The sequence below is a fragment of the Phaethon aethereus genome, assembly GCF_964289735.1.
Source record: "Phaethon aethereus genome assembly, chromosome: Z".
Lineage (NCBI taxonomy): Eukaryota > Metazoa > Chordata > Aves > Phaethontiformes > Phaethontidae > Phaethon > Phaethon aethereus.
Window position 1 is genome coordinate 21,491,500 of NC_138577.1, and position 17,300 is coordinate 21,508,799.

A 17,300-nucleotide genomic window follows, 5' to 3' on the forward strand; every position below is an offset into this window, starting at 1 on the left:
TCTTTGAATGTTTTAATACTGATTTTATTAAAAATATAAAAACCTCCATGTGTAAGACTGTATTTGAATTTTTATTTTTCCAGCCATTATAAGTTCAAATCAAAATTGCTGCATATTATAATGGTGGCTCAGTGATGTTGCACTGGACAAATGAAGTTTGGAAAAACACTTCTTGGTAATAAACTGGCTTTCTGTGGCTGTCAGGCTTCTAGTCAAAATGATGGTCTTGGTCAGCAACAGTGAAGTTGTAATGTCCTTAATAATGCTTTCTGACATAAGACACCATGAAAAATTTTTTGAGAATGTGTGAAGGTTATATGAGAGTATGTTTCTAAAACTCAGACATAATTTCAAAATAGATGTACTGAATAATAGTTGATCTGTAGGCTCTATCTTGGTTTCATTGCTGAACCAAGTTCTGAAGCATTTCAGTGTAAGCATACTATTAGAATTAGTGCAGATCAAAAAGTTAAATAGAGGTTGAGATGCAAATAAAATGCACATAGGCTTTTATTTGTGAATAATTAACTTCCACTAGAAAGAAATAAGTAAAAGGTGAATTTTGGCAATTGGGACATCCTATAAGTGTATATTGTCAATGGACCAAAACAATTTTTCTTTCGCTGAAATACTTGCAGATTGCTTTGCATAATGTGAAATATTTGGTGCTAGATGAAGCGGATCGCATGCTTGATATGGGGTTTGGGTTAGATATGAAGAAGCTGATTTCTTACCCAAGCATGCCAACAAAAGACAAACGTCAAACACTAATGTTTAGTGCCACTTTTCCTGAAGAGGTTCAGAGGTGAGTAAAGTAAAAATAGAGATGTATCTGAAGATGTATTTGTATAGAGCTAAATGTCTGAAGAGTTAAGAGCACTCCTTATGTTTAAAAGCTTACAATCTTGTTAGAAGATACCAAAAAGCTCTGATGTTAACATTTCTTGCTGAAGGTTTCCCATTTTTTAGGTAACAGAACTAGTAACTTGCATAGATTAACTGCTTAATTTAGGTGGGAAGTCTAAAGTAACTGTTTGTCTGAAGGCTTTTAAATTCCACTTCTGCAGGAGTACTGCCCCTGTTTGTTTCTTGTCCCTTGCCTGTGTTTTTGTTGTTAATATATTTGTAGAAGCATTTTTTGTCATCCTTTATGACTGTGGCCAGACTGAGCTCTAGCTGGGCTTTTGCCTTTCCAATTTTGTCCCTGCTTGACCTAACAAGATCCTTGTACTCTTCGTGAGTTGCCTGCCCCTTCTTCCAGAGGTGATAAACTCTCCTCTTTTCCCTGAGTCCCAGCAAAATCTCCCTGTTCAGCCAGGCTGGTCATCTTCCCCACCAGCTCTTCTTACAGCACATGGGGACCGCCTGCTGCTGCGCCTTTAAGATTTCCTTCTTGAAGGCTGTCCAGCCTTCCTGGACCCCTTTGTCCTTCAGGACTGTCTCCCAAGGGACTCTCTCAACCAGTGACCTGAACAGGCCAAAGTCTGCCCTCCGGAAGTCCATGATAGCAGTTTCGCTGACCCCTCTCCTTACTTCGCTCACAACTGAGAATTCTATCATGTTGTGATCGCTAAGCCCAAGACGGCCTCCAACCACCACATCTCTCACCAGTCCTTCTCTGTTTGTAAACAGCAGTTCCAGTAAGGCACCTCCCCTGGTGGGCTCACTCACCAGCTGCATCAGGAAGTTATCCTCCACACACTCCAGAAACCTCCCAGATTGTTTCCTCTCTGCCGTGTTATACTTCCAACAGATGCCCGGTAGATTGAAGTCCCCCACAAGAACAAGGGCCAGCGAATGCGAGACTTCTGCCAGTCGCTTGTAGAATGTCTCATCTCTCTCTTCATCCTGGTTGGGTGGTCTGTAACAGACTCCCAGCAAGATATCTGCCTCATTGGCCTTCCCCCTCATCCTTACCCATAGCACTCTACTTGATCTTCACAATCATTGATTTCTGTGCAATCAAAACACTCTGTCTGCTTCTGTTTAATGCAAAAAACCCAAAACCCAAACCAAACAGATAGACCTTTCTACTGTAGTCTTACAGGATTTACAAATGCTGGTAGAAGACTTTAGAAATCCTGAGTGCTTGGATCATGGTTTGGAAGTGCATAGTAACAGTCCTGTAACCTGTTGAAACTGGAATGCCTAAAGGTGATGCTCTCATTTTGGAGAGTGAAAAACCTTGTCTGGAGTCAGATTCTTCCTGGATTTACTACCTTTCTAATTCTGTAGTCAGGAAAGCTAATGTTATCCCATGCTCTGCTTTCAAAACAACTTTGGACAGTATACTAAAGTAGTGTAGGACAAGGTGCTTTCTTTGCCCTGCAGGGTTCAGGCTGTCCTGCACTTCTATTCAGTGTGTATAATCAGATTTAGCTTCAACATACCATTTGGTTTTGTACCTGAATTTGGGTCTCTGCTGTTACATAAACTTCTGGTCTGATCATCAAGATTCTTCCTGTGCATGTGAGTTGAGAAAACCATGCATTTTCTAGCTGACTGGTGAATTTAAGATTAGCATTTGGGGCTTTATATCTGCCATTAAAAGGTCATTTCTTCTCTCCCCTCCTGCTTTTTGTTTACTGATCCATTTTTTCGAGAGTTTAAACTTGCCCTTTAAATTTAGAACTGTGTCTCTCTGAGGTCCTAAACCAGTCAGATCTTAAGATCAAACACATTTAAATCTTTAGTAATTTTTTTATTTGCTATGAAAAACATCTTTTCAGTAGCAATTATAGCTATAAACCCCGTGGGAGATTCAAGACCTTAAGGCAGTCCTTTTAACGTTTTTAAGACTTTCCTCTTTCTTTGGAATTTGTCCTAAAACTTGAGATTGCCTGTTTTCACTTAAAGGTTGACTTGTCTACTGTCTGAATTTTACTGCAGTGGAAGCTATTTTGCGTACACTGGACATAAAGCATGCTTGTGTATTGATAACTTAATACAGTTTAGTAAACTCTCAACTACTGTGGGGCATTCCAAGGAATTACCTATTTTGGTGAGTTTGATCTCTTGGATAAGATCACCTGTGTAAGGGATAACTGAAGAGGAACGCTGTCGGAACAAAACTTTACTTTTGCCTATGGCAACTGGTAAATAAATGCTATGTAATAAACTGTGTGTTTTTAAGCAGTGCTTTTGTTGAACAGTCAAAACGGGTGGTGGTGTCTCTTGGAGGCCTATTTTGAATTCTGCCCTGTGTAGAATTCTCCTTTGTCTCTCCAGCTAGTGATGAAATAGTGCCCTGTGAATCATTCTGCGAGCATCTATGTCAGTAAACCACTTTGTTACAAGCATATATGTGGAACTGTTTCTGAGATGGCTGGGGCAGTGTTTGTATTGTGAAAAGCTGCAGGGATGTAATCAGTCTGTGCACCTTCTTATTTATCAGGTTTTTTGTACAGATGTCTAGAAAGCAATATTGACTCTTTTAGCTTTTTAAAAAATGTGCATATGACTACTTACATCCTCTACCTTGGGAAGAATAATAAAAGTATTTGTGGTGAGGTTTGCTTGAATAAAAACGAAGTTGCTTGATCTTAAAGCAAAAATAGGCTACATAACAGATTTAATGTTGCTCGGTTTTGTTTCTTTTCAAGGCTGGCTGGCGAATTTTTGAAAATTGATTATTTATTTGTTGTTGTTGGACATGTGGGTGGAGCTTGCAGTGATGTTCAGCAAAATATTCTTCAGGTTCCTCAGTATTCCAAGAGGGATAAACTGATAGAAATTCTACAAAGCATAGGTAACTTTCCTTATTGCTAATTGTTTTCCACAAGGACAATTGTTTTTAAACTTGTGCTCTTGCTGTTGACCAGGTCATGATTCAGTTCTATTATGTGTGCTACAAGCTTTGCAAGACTACTGATTGAAGCTTGAAGCAGACCTTGGGGAGCTATAGGTTTTTAGGCATATTTGTGTTATGGGTATTTGTCAAGGTCTCATCTGTATTGAGTACTATCAGACAAGCTTGCCATATGGTTACTTTATATGGTCAAATACAGTACTTCAGCATCTGGAGGTATTATCTTCAGGTTATAGGTATATTAAACTTCTTATGTGAACGTTTGGGCCTCTATTTTGTAAATGGCTGGGCTTTGTCTGTTTTCCATTTTTCCATTCCATTTCCATTTTTGCATTTTCCATATTTCCATTTCCATACATCTGAAGGTATCTTAAGTTTTAATGCTGAAAAGTGGAAGGGAGTTTGGAATCAAATGGTCCGTGTACCTTGCCGTTCAGTGCTTAGAATGGTGTGCCACTTTTAGCCACATGCTGTAGAAAGGGAGTACATACCTGTGACAGAACAAGATTTTGTTTCCTCCTTTTATTGAGGAGAAAAACACAAGGCACTTGTCTTCACTTAGGTTTGTGTTGATCTAGAAATTGATGGATTGAATTTAATTAGTTCAACACAGGCAAGAAATTGCAGTCATACCTTAAAGACTTCATTCAAAACCCCTTATGATATTAGGTGTTCATATAAGTAACTGCAACTGTGAATAGTGAAAATGCATCACGCTTCAAACTGCAGTGGATCAGAACTCTTGTTTAACATAGGTCATGAACGAACCATGGTGTTTGTGGACAAAAAGAAAAAAGCAGACTACATTGCAGCCTTTCTTTGTCAAGAAAAAATACCAGCCACTAGCATCCATGGGTAAGTATTTTTTAACTGAAAGTCAGGTAATTGTATTAAATGAAAGTCAGACTTAATACTGTGTCTTACGAGAAGCTTTTATTGAGATTTCATGTTTGGCGATATCTGTGTGACTTAGCCTGCCTTGTTTCACACAGCCCTGTAATCCTCAGCAGCTCTGCCCAATTGAGAATGTAGCATTTCTGAAGGCCAGTTCTCACACCATTTGCTGAGTACACATTTCTGGTTGACCACATGTCAAAAGCTGTATATGAACTGGATAATGTTATGCATACTGCTAAAAAAAAAAAAAAATCAGTACAGAATAAATTCAGTAGAATAAGGTGGTGTTTTTATGTAGTTTTTGTCATCATTTGTGTGACCAAAACCAGACCTTTTGGTGTTATTGGTGAGATGATATTCATAAATTGAAGTGGTAGTTGTGGACCTTCCACTCTGTCTTTACAAGCTTCATGAAAGTGATCAAATAAGTAGAGTCGTGTACCATACAGATTTCTGATACTGTGATTTCTGCCTCGATGTGTTCATGGCCATAGCATTTGTATGGAGATCGATCTAAAGAGACGATGCTTCTAACTTGTGTTTCTAGTCTACTCATTAGTGTTGCATACTTGAACAAATGCTGAGAAACAAGGTGAAATAGCTGCTAATTCCAGGTCTAAACCCATCTAAAAAAATGGTCTTTCACGTAATGAGCTGTGGCATTCATTTATATGTCACGGTGTAGGACAGCAAACTAAATCTTAAGATTCCCAGTAGACTGTAGCACATCTAAAATGTAATTTTGCAATATTTTTCATCTTGTAATAGGAGGAAGGAATTTGAATTCTTGCCAATAAAATGATGTTTTGGGCAGTGTTCTGACAGACATGAGAATATCAAGGTTGTAGATGGATTAAAATTATCTTAGTGCACAGATGCAAGATGTTTGTGTGTCCTGTGCCCTGTCAGTTTTACACGTGTGTAAAGGGTCATTTTGAGAAGATCTGGCCTTCTATTCTTGGCTAACCTCAGTTGCCCTCCCACAACCTGTCTTGTGTGGAAGCAGATTCTTAACACATTTCTGTAGAATTACTACACTGTGAGTTAAGGTATACTTAATAAAGAGCTTCCATGGAAGCTGCTAAACTCTCATGAATGCCTCTGATTTATGATTTAGTTGAGTTTGAGTTGAAGTTAATTAGGATAGTGCTCTTCTCTGGAATAGTGGTCATACCAGTCTTCACTAAAAGTCCCATGTTAGATTCAAAGGAGCACTGGGTTTTAGCTTTCTAATTTATTCTCTCATTTGGACAACAAAGAACATGAATTAAACTCGGATCTACTGTATTTAAGTACTGGATAATCTGCAAATGTTCTTTAAAAATGCAAACCCCAGAGCAAATCTAGTTTTCTTCTCATGATAAACGAAAGACAAGTTGTAGACTGTTGGCTGGCCACACTTTCTAGTATATCTGAAAAATGGCCTATGCAGGAGTCTAGGTAGACTTCATCTTTGCTATTCTGGCTCCGTACTACAAAGCAGTAGGAAAAGCACTTTAAACTGTGGCACAAAGAAGCAATCAGTTAATCAGTTAATCAACTTCCAATCAGTGAGTTTCATAAATGACTATCACTGGTTCTTTTAAAAAAAAAATATTATCTGGAAACTTAGATTAAAATAGTTGCTATGTCTTACTGCTAATCAGTTAAAAATTCAGAAAACCTAAACTGGCAGTGTGTCGGTGGTTGTATCATCCATCCATCCTCCCCACCCCCACTTCTGTCCATGACCTTTGAACTTGTATCTTAAATAATACTGCAGATTTTTCAAGGCATCCATTCTAACCATTGCTTTCTTTGTAGAGATAGAGAACAGAGAGAGAGAGAAGTAGCTCTTCAGGATTTTCGTTCTGGAAAATGTCCAGTTCTTGTGGCAACTTCAGTGGCAGCAAGAGGTCTGGATATTGAAAATGTTCAACATGTTATTAATTTTGATCTTCCTTCCACCATTGAAGAGTATGTACACCGAATTGGACGAACTGGTCGTTGTGGAAATACAGGCAAAGCAGTTTGCTTCTTTGATAACAGTTCAGATGGCCATCTTGCACAATCTCTAGTAAAAGTGCTTTCAGATGTAAGTTTCAAATCTTAGTGCTTAACTTTTCCTGCTCTTTAGGATTTCACTTTAATGTAGTGAGCAACTATTATTTCTTTGGTACAATTACGGAACTCTTCATATGAATTGGTAAAGCAGTCAAAGTCTCTAAATTCACTTTTCTAATTATGTAGGCCCAGCAGGAAGTTCCCGTTTGGCTGGAAGAAATTGCTTTTGGTTTTCAAGGAGAAAGAGTCTTTACATCAGTTAATACCCAAAAGGTAAGTCTGGAAATGAACTAGAAGTCTTGGCTTTTAGAACTTTCTCTCACTATAAAACTATGTTTAGTGGTATCCAGAGTAATGCCACTGAAATGGTTTCAACTGTAACTATGTCCCGTATCGTACTTGTGCATCTTCAAAGTGCTTGGTATTTCTGAAACTATTTTTGGACAATTTGCTTGACTTGGACACTTACAGTGTGGCTGTACTAGCTGTGTTAGTCTTGATCTGTAGTGTCAAGAATTACTCTGTGGAAGAAAAGATTTTCACAAACATAGGCAAAGGCTGCAGTTCTGGAAGTGCTTCTACTGCACATATAGGGTAGGAGCAAATAGTTGCTAATTATACAGTCACTGCTTGTTATGAATTGCTCAATCAAGTAACTCATTTGACTAAAAACTTCAGCTAATTATACTTAGATATATGCCCCAGTCTGATCCATGTCAAAATTGTTCTTAATGTCTGTGATGAGGAGGAGCCTTCTGGTCTCTTAGTGTTGCTCATACCAGATGGTAAAATACAGCTTGCATAGATGAGACAGCCTAGGTGGCATAGCTGTCAAATCACTCTGCAGTCACTAGTTTAGGATTTAAATTCTATGCCTACTCCTTCTTTGGTCGATAGTGTTTTTCACCTGATGTTTGATACTTCTTCCTTTTATCTACTTGTATTTCAGTGTCTTCATCAAAAGCCCTTCCTTGACCTCTTGCTTCCATGGGCATTTTATCACATCTCAGTTGCATTCCAAATGTTAATACTCTCTTAGAGACCACAAGACAAATAATTAATATCACCTGTTACAGAATGTCTGAAGTGCGAGTTCAAACTTAGACCTGCCTTTCATTAATTATCTTTTTTCCATACCATAATTATTGAAAGTATTTGGTGTTTTGGGTGTATTTACCTACCTGACTAGTTCCCTAATCAGGTGTGAATCTTCTTTCTTTGGGTCTTCTTTGGATGTCAGTTACACACTTAAACTTTAGCATCCTTCTCATACTTGTTGCCTCAGTGGATCTTTCTTCGATAGTGCTGTTTAGACATGCTTTTTAAATTTGTATAGATTGCTTGCAAAGGTGGATCTCATCAACTTTTGAGTCTAGATTGCTTCCAAATAGATGCCTCCAACCTTTGTGGATTTTCTCTTGGCATTTCATGAAATCTCTCATTTCTAGGGCCAAGTCACGTCCTTCATGTTCTTTACAACCTCTGAGTAACCAAAGCTGACTGTGACTCTTCATTCACATACTTGGGAATAGAATAGTTTCAGGGGAAATCTGGCTGTCTGCCTTGGGAGTACTGCCCTCTTAATCACGTATGTCCAGTGCACCAACTCGTGAGTTGGAGATCATCAGATTCTCATTTCTGTCTTATGAGACGTTCTGATGTCAGTGATTCTGACAGGAACTGTGCATTTATAATCAGCCCTCTTTTTATTTTGTTTTTTCAAATTAACTATTAAAGCTGGTTTTTGCTGTTGCACTATTACTGTGAAAGAGAGCCATGAATCATCTAGTGTTCAATAAGCATCCCAATACATTTTCTCCAGGGGAAGAAAGGTTAACATTTATGTTTTTATAATACTTATGTTCTCTTTCAAATGGAGTGCATGAAAGGGCCATTTCATAATCAAATAATGAATTTGAAAGAGGAATCTCTTGGAGGCTTTTATCCAGTTATTTTGGGACAATCTTGCAGATGACTTCTATAGCAGAGGGAAGTTGCTGATGTAGTTGCCAAGCCACTCTCCATGATATTTGAGAAGTCATGGCAGTGAGGTGAAGTCCCTGGTGACTGGAAAAAGGGAAACTTTTTGCACCCGTTTGTGAAAGGGTAGAAAGGAGGACCCTGGGAACTACCAACCCATCAGCCTCTCCTCTGTGCCAAGATCCTGGAACATATCTTCCTAGAAGCTATGCTAAGGCACATGGAGGGCAGGGAGGTGATTTGAGACAGGCACCATGGCTTCACTAAAGGCAAGTCCTGCCTGTCCAATCTAGTGGCCTTCTGTGATGGAGTGACCACATCAGTGGACAAGGGAAGAGCTACCAGTGTTGTCTGTCTGGACTTCTGTAAGGTCTTTGACATGGTCACCCACAACATCCTTATCTCTGTGTTGGAGAAAGGCAGATTTGATGGGTGAACTGTAGGGTGGATGAGGAATTGGTTGGATGGTCACATCCAGAGGATAGTTGTCAACAGTTTAATGTGCAGATGGAGATTGGTGATGAGACCCTCAGGGGTCTGTACTGGGACCAGTACTCTTTAATATCTTCATCAGTGACATAGACAGTGGGATTGAGTGCACCCTCAGCAAGTTTGCAGATGACAACAAGCTGAGTGGTGCGGTTGACATACTTGAGGGACCTGGACAAGCTTGAGGAATGGGCCCATGAGGTTCAACAAGGCCAAGTGCAGGGTCCTGCACCTGTGTTGGGGCAACCCCTGGTATCAGTAGAGGCTGGGGGATGAAGGGATTGAGAGCAGCCCTGCCCAGAAGGACTTGGCGGTCCTGGTGAATGACAAGCTGGACAGGAGCTGTCAATGTGCATTTGCAGCCCAGAAGGCCAACCGTATCCTGGGCTGCATCCAAAGCGGTGTGGCCAGCAGGTCAAGGGAGGTGATTTTGCCCCTCTACTCTGTTCTGGTGAGACCCCACCTGGAGTCCTGCATCCAGCTCTGAGCCCTTGTCCATATCTTACTGGTGCTGTCTTGGGCTGGGTCCAGAGAAAGGCCAGAAAAATGATCAGAGGGATGGAACGCCTCTCCTGTGAGGACAGGCTGAGAGAGTTGAGGTGGTTGAGCCTGGAGAAGAGAACGCTCCAGGGAGGCCTTCTTGCAGCCTTCCAGTACTTAAAGGGGGCCAATAAGAAACATGGGCACAGACTTTTTAGCAGGGCCTGTTGCAACAGGACAAGGGGTAATAGTTTTAAACTAAAAGAGCGTAGGTTCAGACTAGATCTAAGGAAGAAATTTTTCACACTGAGGGTGGTCAAACACTGGCACAGGTTGCCCAGGAGGTGCTAGATGTCCTGTCTGTAGAAATGTTCAACGGTGAGGTTGGATGGGGCTCTGAGCAACCTGATCGTGTTGGAAGATGTCCCTGCTGATTGCAGGGGAATTTGGACTAGATGACCTTTAAAGGTCCCTTCCAACCTAAAAATTATGTGGTTCTATGACTGAGTTTCATCCTCTTTCCAAATGAAAAAGATTTTGCTGTGAAAGTCATGCAGACGGTCTTAGATAAGAAGTGGATAAGGAAACTTTGAGGAAAAGTTGGGCGAAGTGATTTGTATTAGGTAAGAGAAGAAGTTGGGATTTGAACTTTGGGAAGGATTATTCCCAAAATCTGATGTTGATTAAAGTGCATTAATTTTCCAGTGGGGTTTAAAAACCTTAGGTATAGAAGTTTAATGTTGAAAGAGCTTCTGTATTTATTAAAAAAAAAAAAGATGTTCAAATTACATTGAGACACGTGAATGTAGAAAGATAAAATTGTTTTGTGGTGACTTTTACTGTTTGAAAGTGTTAATGATTCTAAATTAGTACCTGTTCTTGTCTCCTAGAATTACAGAGGCAGAGGCAACGGCAGTATGAATCCAGGAGGAATGAAGATGACATATTCTGCAAGTGCATTTGAGTCGTGGGATTAAAACTACTTTAGTACCAAACTAGATTGTATTCTGTTGTGCTTTAAGTGAACTGTTACACTTGATGTTCCTTACTGTTGAACTTGTGGAACACTTAATGTTTAAAGGAGTACCCTGTATCATACGCTAAAGCTTTTCAACGGTGTATGTGTACTCTGTTATGATGAACCCAGTGACAATTATCCCTTAATGTAGGACATCCAAAGTGATTTCTTACGAAACACTTTAGGTATTAAGTGTTAAAACTTTCAGTGTTCGATGCTTGGTAGCTAATATGCTGCTGTAAAAAGATGGGGTTTTTTTCAAGTGGAATATAGTAGATTCCTTGAACTTACTACTTTTATAAAAATTTTGCATGGGAAGAGAGTTTTGTGAAGACCTAGTTTGGGAAAGAGCTTTATGTAAAGGGCTCATCTAAACTTATGTTCATGCCTTTTTGTAATGGGTCAGTTATGAAATTTGAATCTAGTGACAAGATGACTTAAGATTAAGGGTCTGTTAAATATCTTGTAAAGTTACTTAATAAAAGGTTGATGAGTGCATATTGATCGTTGCTTCTACATGAGATATACAAAAAAGCATATGTCATTGCAGTTTTATGAACTGGTACTACCTCGACATGCATAGAAATCTGCCATCTCCATATGGAACTAAAGGTCAGTGGCTACATGCAGAACTTACTTGAAGGACATGTTTTTACAGAACCTTTTTCAGAGAAGGAAGGAGCCCTGTGTTGCTTCAACAGTATAATGGTTTTGCCTTTGACCAACAGAAGTACTCTTCTGTTATCTCTTGTGGAAAAGCTTCCTTTAGAACAAGCTTAGTGGCTCATGTCCAAAAGGGTTTCCCAGGCTTGTAGAGGCTATAGAGGGTAAGCAGCCATTAACAATTCAAGGAGATTTCCTTAAAGTTATGGTTGAAATTTTTTTTTTTATTTACCAGTAAAAAATTACTACAAAGATGCATATCATTGTGTCCCAAAGGAAAATAGCAAAGTAGTTGTAATCATAGTATGTAATACCAGCTGAAGAAGCTTACGAGCTTCTTTCATGTTCTCACACAATGCTGTGGTGTTTCTTGTACAGTCTTGCTGCATAATACAGGGAAATAATACTTTTAAGCTTTGCTTACAAGACTGAAGGTTTAATGCCCTAGTTTGTGAGAATCAGAACTGATTTGAGCAGTACTACGGATTCTGTTATTGTGGAAAAGCAGGCTGTCTTATTTTTTGTATTAATATCTTTTCAAAAGTATTTATCTACTTAAGTATCTATTTACACAAATACTGTTACTCTGGTAGACTGTAGTTTTACTGCTACATAATGTGCAAAAAAGTAAAAATGAGTCTTAATTATGTACTTGGAAGTGAGTTGAAGGGATGGTATACCTAAATTGCAACTCAAGCTTAAATACATCCACAGCTTATGAATTTTATAATTCAGAATACAGTAACCTGGGCAGCATGGCTCCTTTTCTGCACAAGTTTCCTTGAGGATTTTTGCATCCATTCTGAATTTCCCCTAAGAAATTGAGGGTGCTTTTGGTTGCTCTCCACAACGAATGCAAGCTGACTTTTGGAGGAAGCTGTACAGCTTATGAAGCCTTCCTTTTCTGTGAAAAGAAGCCAGAGGAAAAACAGTCATGGCCCACTTTTAACCTAGAATAAACTAATGAAGGGAACCTGGCTTAGCCTTGTTTAAAGGACCAGTGAGATCACAGAGTGCTTTTTTTGTTTTGCCTCCTACCTTACACCTTTTGAGTTGGGGATGGGGCAGGAGAGGGAGTTCTGTAACTGTGCAGAACACCATCCTTGGTAGGTTTCCACAGCAGACTGGACAAAGCCCTGAGTCACATCATCCAGTGTCCTCACTGATGCTTTGAGCAAGAGGTTGCACTGGGGACCTTGTGTGAACCCTACTATTTCAGGTAGCAGTAGGAATGAAGAAGGCTGAGGAGAGTTTCTTCTGAACTGAGGGTGTGATTGTAGTCATCCGTCTTCAAGATGAACTGAAATGGAAATCATTTGCTGCATGTACTATGAGGGTAGTCAGAGAAATGGAGCAGCCAACAATAGACCAGAGATGTGTAGTTGGGAATTTTTTTCCAAGTGAAAGTGGTTAGATTTTTATGGGACATACATAAAACTATGTTCAACACTGACAGCATGTGTTCTGCTTTTCATGCTAATGGGATGCCAGTTTGAGTACAATGTCCAATTCTTGCCACTAAAGGATGTAAATTAGTGGTTTACAGCCTTTGATTTGCAGCTGCTCATGAGCTATGGACTAGTTCTAAGGGGTCTGTAGGTAGTAGTAGCTGAGGAAAGCAGGCATTCTGACAATGTTTGAATTTCATGAAGGGCTTCCTCTACACTCAAAAACAAAGTGTGTAGGAATTGGAGGATTGTAAACAAGAGTTCAGAGCGACAAAGATACAATAGTATGTCCTCAAAACTATTTCACACCAGATTAAGTCCTTCAGGATGTTTTGGCAGATAGGAAAGCAAACTATAGGGAAGACTTCACAGCGTGTTCTGAAAATGTCTTTTTAATTGTTGGTAATATTTGTTGGAATTTGCATTCTCCTGCAAGTTAGTTCAAAAAAATACCAGAGAATGCACCTGTCTCTTCTTATTGATCTAAGTTGGGGCAAGGATTAGAAAGCGAGCTCAGTGGACATTGTCAGTGTGTCAGCTGGCTTTATGCAGAATCTGCATTCCTCTTTGTAAACCTTTAATGCTAAGTCATAAGTGAGGTTTTTTTCTGTGTTAGCCAGTTCAGTAATCTGAGCATGCTGTTCAACAGTTCCAGGGGATTCCCTGGTGACACAAGAGGGGGATAATTGTGACTTCTGTCACAGCTTTTGACCTCAGTAACACTGTATTTGGATGAGTCTTGGTCAGATCTGGGTGTCTGTATGTGGTCCTCTACACTAGGGATTGCTGAAGATGACTATACTGTTTAGTTCTGTCACTGCAGATTTTACTTCGTGACTGTTGTGTGTGTTCAGTTCCAGTCTTTGGCAATGACATTTCTTATAAATCCTCTGTTGTTTGAGATTTTTATGGCATGATTGTTTCCATCTCTTAACTGCAGTAGCCAATAAGCAACAGTAGAAGAAATCATATGCCTGTGGAATGTTGGCAAAGGATGTGGGAGTCTTAACATTTAAGTGCATTCTCTTCAAATTTATCTGATATTTGTATTTTTTCCAATTAAGGAAAATGATGGAATCAAGTGGGACAGTAATTCTAGGCTCTAGTTCAGTAGTGCTTGGAATAGCAATATTAAATGTTTTTTATCTTATGCTGTTTTATTTTCTTTGAAGTAGCTGTACAGTACAGTCTTTGGCACCTTTGAGTGTAATGAGTTTGTCTTTTATTTCTTAAGCAGAAGTGAAAATATTATGGTGAGGAAGGATACTTAGAGGAACTACTTCATGTTCAAGACTAGGGATTCAGCTCTGTTAGAATTAACTGGAAAAATTATTTGGGAGCCAAACACTACTGAAAATATATCTATTCCCCTTTATGCTTCTAAAATGGTTGTAGAAACCTGACTCATCAGAGTCTGATATCTTCTTTGGCGCTCACTGTAAATATGCTTGTTGACTGCTGGTATTGTCTGAGAAAACAATGTGCGGTGGCTGTAGTTAACTGATCTTAGTGCACTAGCTTGATATCACTACTACAGTGTGATACTGTCAAGCAGGCTTTCCTTGCACAGTTGTCTTTCCCCTCCTTTTTTAACTGGGTGAGCTAAAATAGGTTTCAATATCTAGTCCTTACTAGCTCCAAACTTTAAAAAATGCAATGTTTTGCTCTTCCTCTACTGTTCAAAGAAAAATATGGACATGATCACAAGAGACGGGATGGTTGCTTACAAATACTGTTTTTTTCCTGGAAGGATGAATGAGGTTTGAACAGAAAGAAGTTGACTCCATTTTGGCCTTTTGGTGCACTTCCTTTTTACCACTAGTAGTAGGGAGGTAAAAACAGATAGGTGACTTGCCAATAATTTTTTGTCTTGATAAACTAAAAAAAACCCAAACAATCAACTTTGCCCCTCCACTCTCCCCACTTCAAAATGCTGTTTTTCTCCCTTTAAGACCATTATTATATACCGGTTGACACTGTGAAACTACCCCTGCATCTCTATTTCATTATATTAAAGGAAAGATGTGTTTTTCATTAGGAGATTCTATATTTTTGAGGTCATATGCAGAACACTTCAATGTACTAAGTAAAAGATGTCATTCTTCACCAGAATGAACGAATTGCTGAGCATGCACTGTAAGCTTTTTTTGTAGCAGTTGGTCTGCTCAAACTTTAGAGATCACTTCTAGAACTGAACACACTTGCCTTATTCACATTTACTGTCTAGACCAGGGAATATGTAACCTACCCTGACTGAACCACTTTCCTTTGGGAAATTTTTCTTGTGCACAAAGACTGCAAGTACAATATGTACAACTTAAGAAGAGAAAGCAATAATTTATTAGATTTACCTCTTGTCCCCCTTTCCAAGTGCAAATTTACTCCAGGGACTTCTCCTCCCTGCCTTGTTATTTCTGTAGGTTACACTCACTCCCATTAGAGTGGCAACAAGTGGTATGGGGAGGGTTGGGGAGCGGGACTGTTGTGGTGGGTGTGTAGGGGTTTCACTCTGCTCCTTCCTTCTCTCACCTTTCCTTTGCTGTGGCCTAGGTCTTCCACAGGCTGCAGAGCCTATTTGCTCTGGGGTGGGTCCTCTGTGGGCTGCAGGAAACACCTGCTCTGCTATGGAGCTCCTCCTCTTCTGGCCCTGGTGTTCCCTCTGCTGTTGCTTGTTCCTTTTTGTTCTCTTCCTCTGGGTATTTGGTGTTTTTGCCCTTTCTTAAACACAGCTTACCTGAGGCACCACCAGCATGGCTGAGGGGCTCATCTGTGCCCTGTGGTGGGCCCGCTGGGCTGGCTGGAAGGGGCTGTCTGGCACTGGGCAGCCCATGCCTCTCCTCACCCCTGTGGCCTCCTGATACACAAACCCCGTCATTGGAAAAGTACACCCAGCCTGGGACTGCATAGGGTGGGGTAGGAGCCACATCGTTTTAAGATAAGTGAGCCAAGAAGTAATGGCCCCGCTGTCTCCTGAGGGCCAGCTCAGCCAGGATTTTTTCTTAGCAGAAATTCAAGAGTTTGCAAATCTGATAATTAACAGTTTGCCTTTGGTGACGCTGGTTTGGCTTTTGGAAGTTCTGTATGTATTGCCTGTCTGGTGGTGTGTTTCCTACCCTTTAATTTGGAGAAATGTGATGCTGTTGGTCATATCTCCTTTGAAAGATGCTGCGCCAGAATTAATGAGTCTTTTCAAAGCCGAATATGGTGTTTATGGGAAGAGAGTAGTATCTGTACGATAAGCCGTTCTCAGCTATGTAGCCTGTTTTTTGGGGGTCTTTGTTATAATGTACATTTGTGAGAAACTAGCCTTGAGTGCAGGTGGTTGTTGCTATGATCTGCTGCAGCTCTCCCCATGTCACAGCTCTCCATTAGAAGTCAGTCACGCTGTTGTGGTCGTCATCGGGAGTCTCTGCTTGCTGTGGTCTTGGGACAGAAAATTAGAGGAGATGGCACCTTGTAGTCCTGCTATTAAAGCCACACGGGATTTTCAGCAATTCCCTGTGTTTGTACAAATGGATTGAATTGTTTTTCTCTGCCAGTGTAATTGTAGTAAGAGGTTTGGGAAGCTTGAATTACTGTAGGATAAAAACATCTTAAAAATTTCTGTAGTAAACCTCCAAAGGCAGCACTCTGGGGACGGAGTGTCCTTTCTTTGCCAGCTTTTTAAAAGATTGCAGTTACAGCTGATGTTACGGTGTTGCAATACTGTTAAGGAGGACGTGACGGGAAGGAAGCATTGCATAGTTCTCTATTCTGAAATGGATAACGGCTTTGTGGTCTTCTTAGGAAAACACCTGATTCTTTTCTTGAGGAATAAATCCTAGAACAGAGAATAAGATGATTCACAAATAATTACAGTTAGCCTTTCTGCAGTTATTAAATGTGGGCAATTGCTCACTGCACAACATAGCAATTGGCACATTTCTGTTAGGTTTGGACAGTTTGTACGTCTGCCTCTAAAACTATGTCAAATTAAAGTGATACAATTGTTGCATGCTATTGTTACTTACTCAGTGATAAGGTCGTCATAAGTTTGGCCGATGTATTGCATTGAAACTAAAGCTGTAGTCATAAATCATTAATTTAAGAGCATGGTTTTGAGGGTGCTGTTGTTGTGGAATTTTTATGTTATCCTAAAATGAAATTTAAGAAGGGCATAGTTAATTTTTCACCCCTTAAAAGCAGCCTTGCTTGGAGAATGATGCTAGTAGATTTCTAATGAGAATTTGTTTACTGAAAAACAGTTGTGTGTACTCAGAAACTGATAACAGAATCTGACTTATTTTCACTGGATTTTCCCCGCATACAAGCTAAATCAATAGGGAATAGAACACTCATGGTTTTATTTGAGTGCGGTTCTGCAGTGGCTTAACTCAAATGGAAGTCAGTACCCAGCCCCTCCTCTTTACATTTAGGGGAATGAGGTGGTTCAGGACATTGGCCCAGGAAAAAGTCAACCTAACAAGTGATGTAG

General features: G+C 39.8%; 1 protein-coding gene across 1 annotated transcript in view; it reads left to right on the top strand.

Annotated features, from left to right (window-relative positions):
* The window catches only part of DDX4 (DEAD-box helicase 4), a gene marked incomplete at both ends in the record, with an annotated part of 57,709 nt that overhangs the window by 29,458 nt on the left and 10,951 nt on the right, over positions 1–17,300 (top strand). Inside the window, 5 exons of the mRNA XM_082013764.1 lie at positions 639–805; positions 3,603–3,748; positions 4,564–4,663; positions 6,509–6,779; positions 6,935–7,021. Of these exons, the coding sequence (XP_081869890.1) occupies positions 639–805; positions 3,603–3,748; positions 4,564–4,663; positions 6,509–6,779; positions 6,935–7,021 (771 nt within the window). The remainder of the gene's footprint in view (positions 1–638; positions 806–3,602; positions 3,749–4,563; positions 4,664–6,508; positions 6,780–6,934; positions 7,022–17,300) is intronic.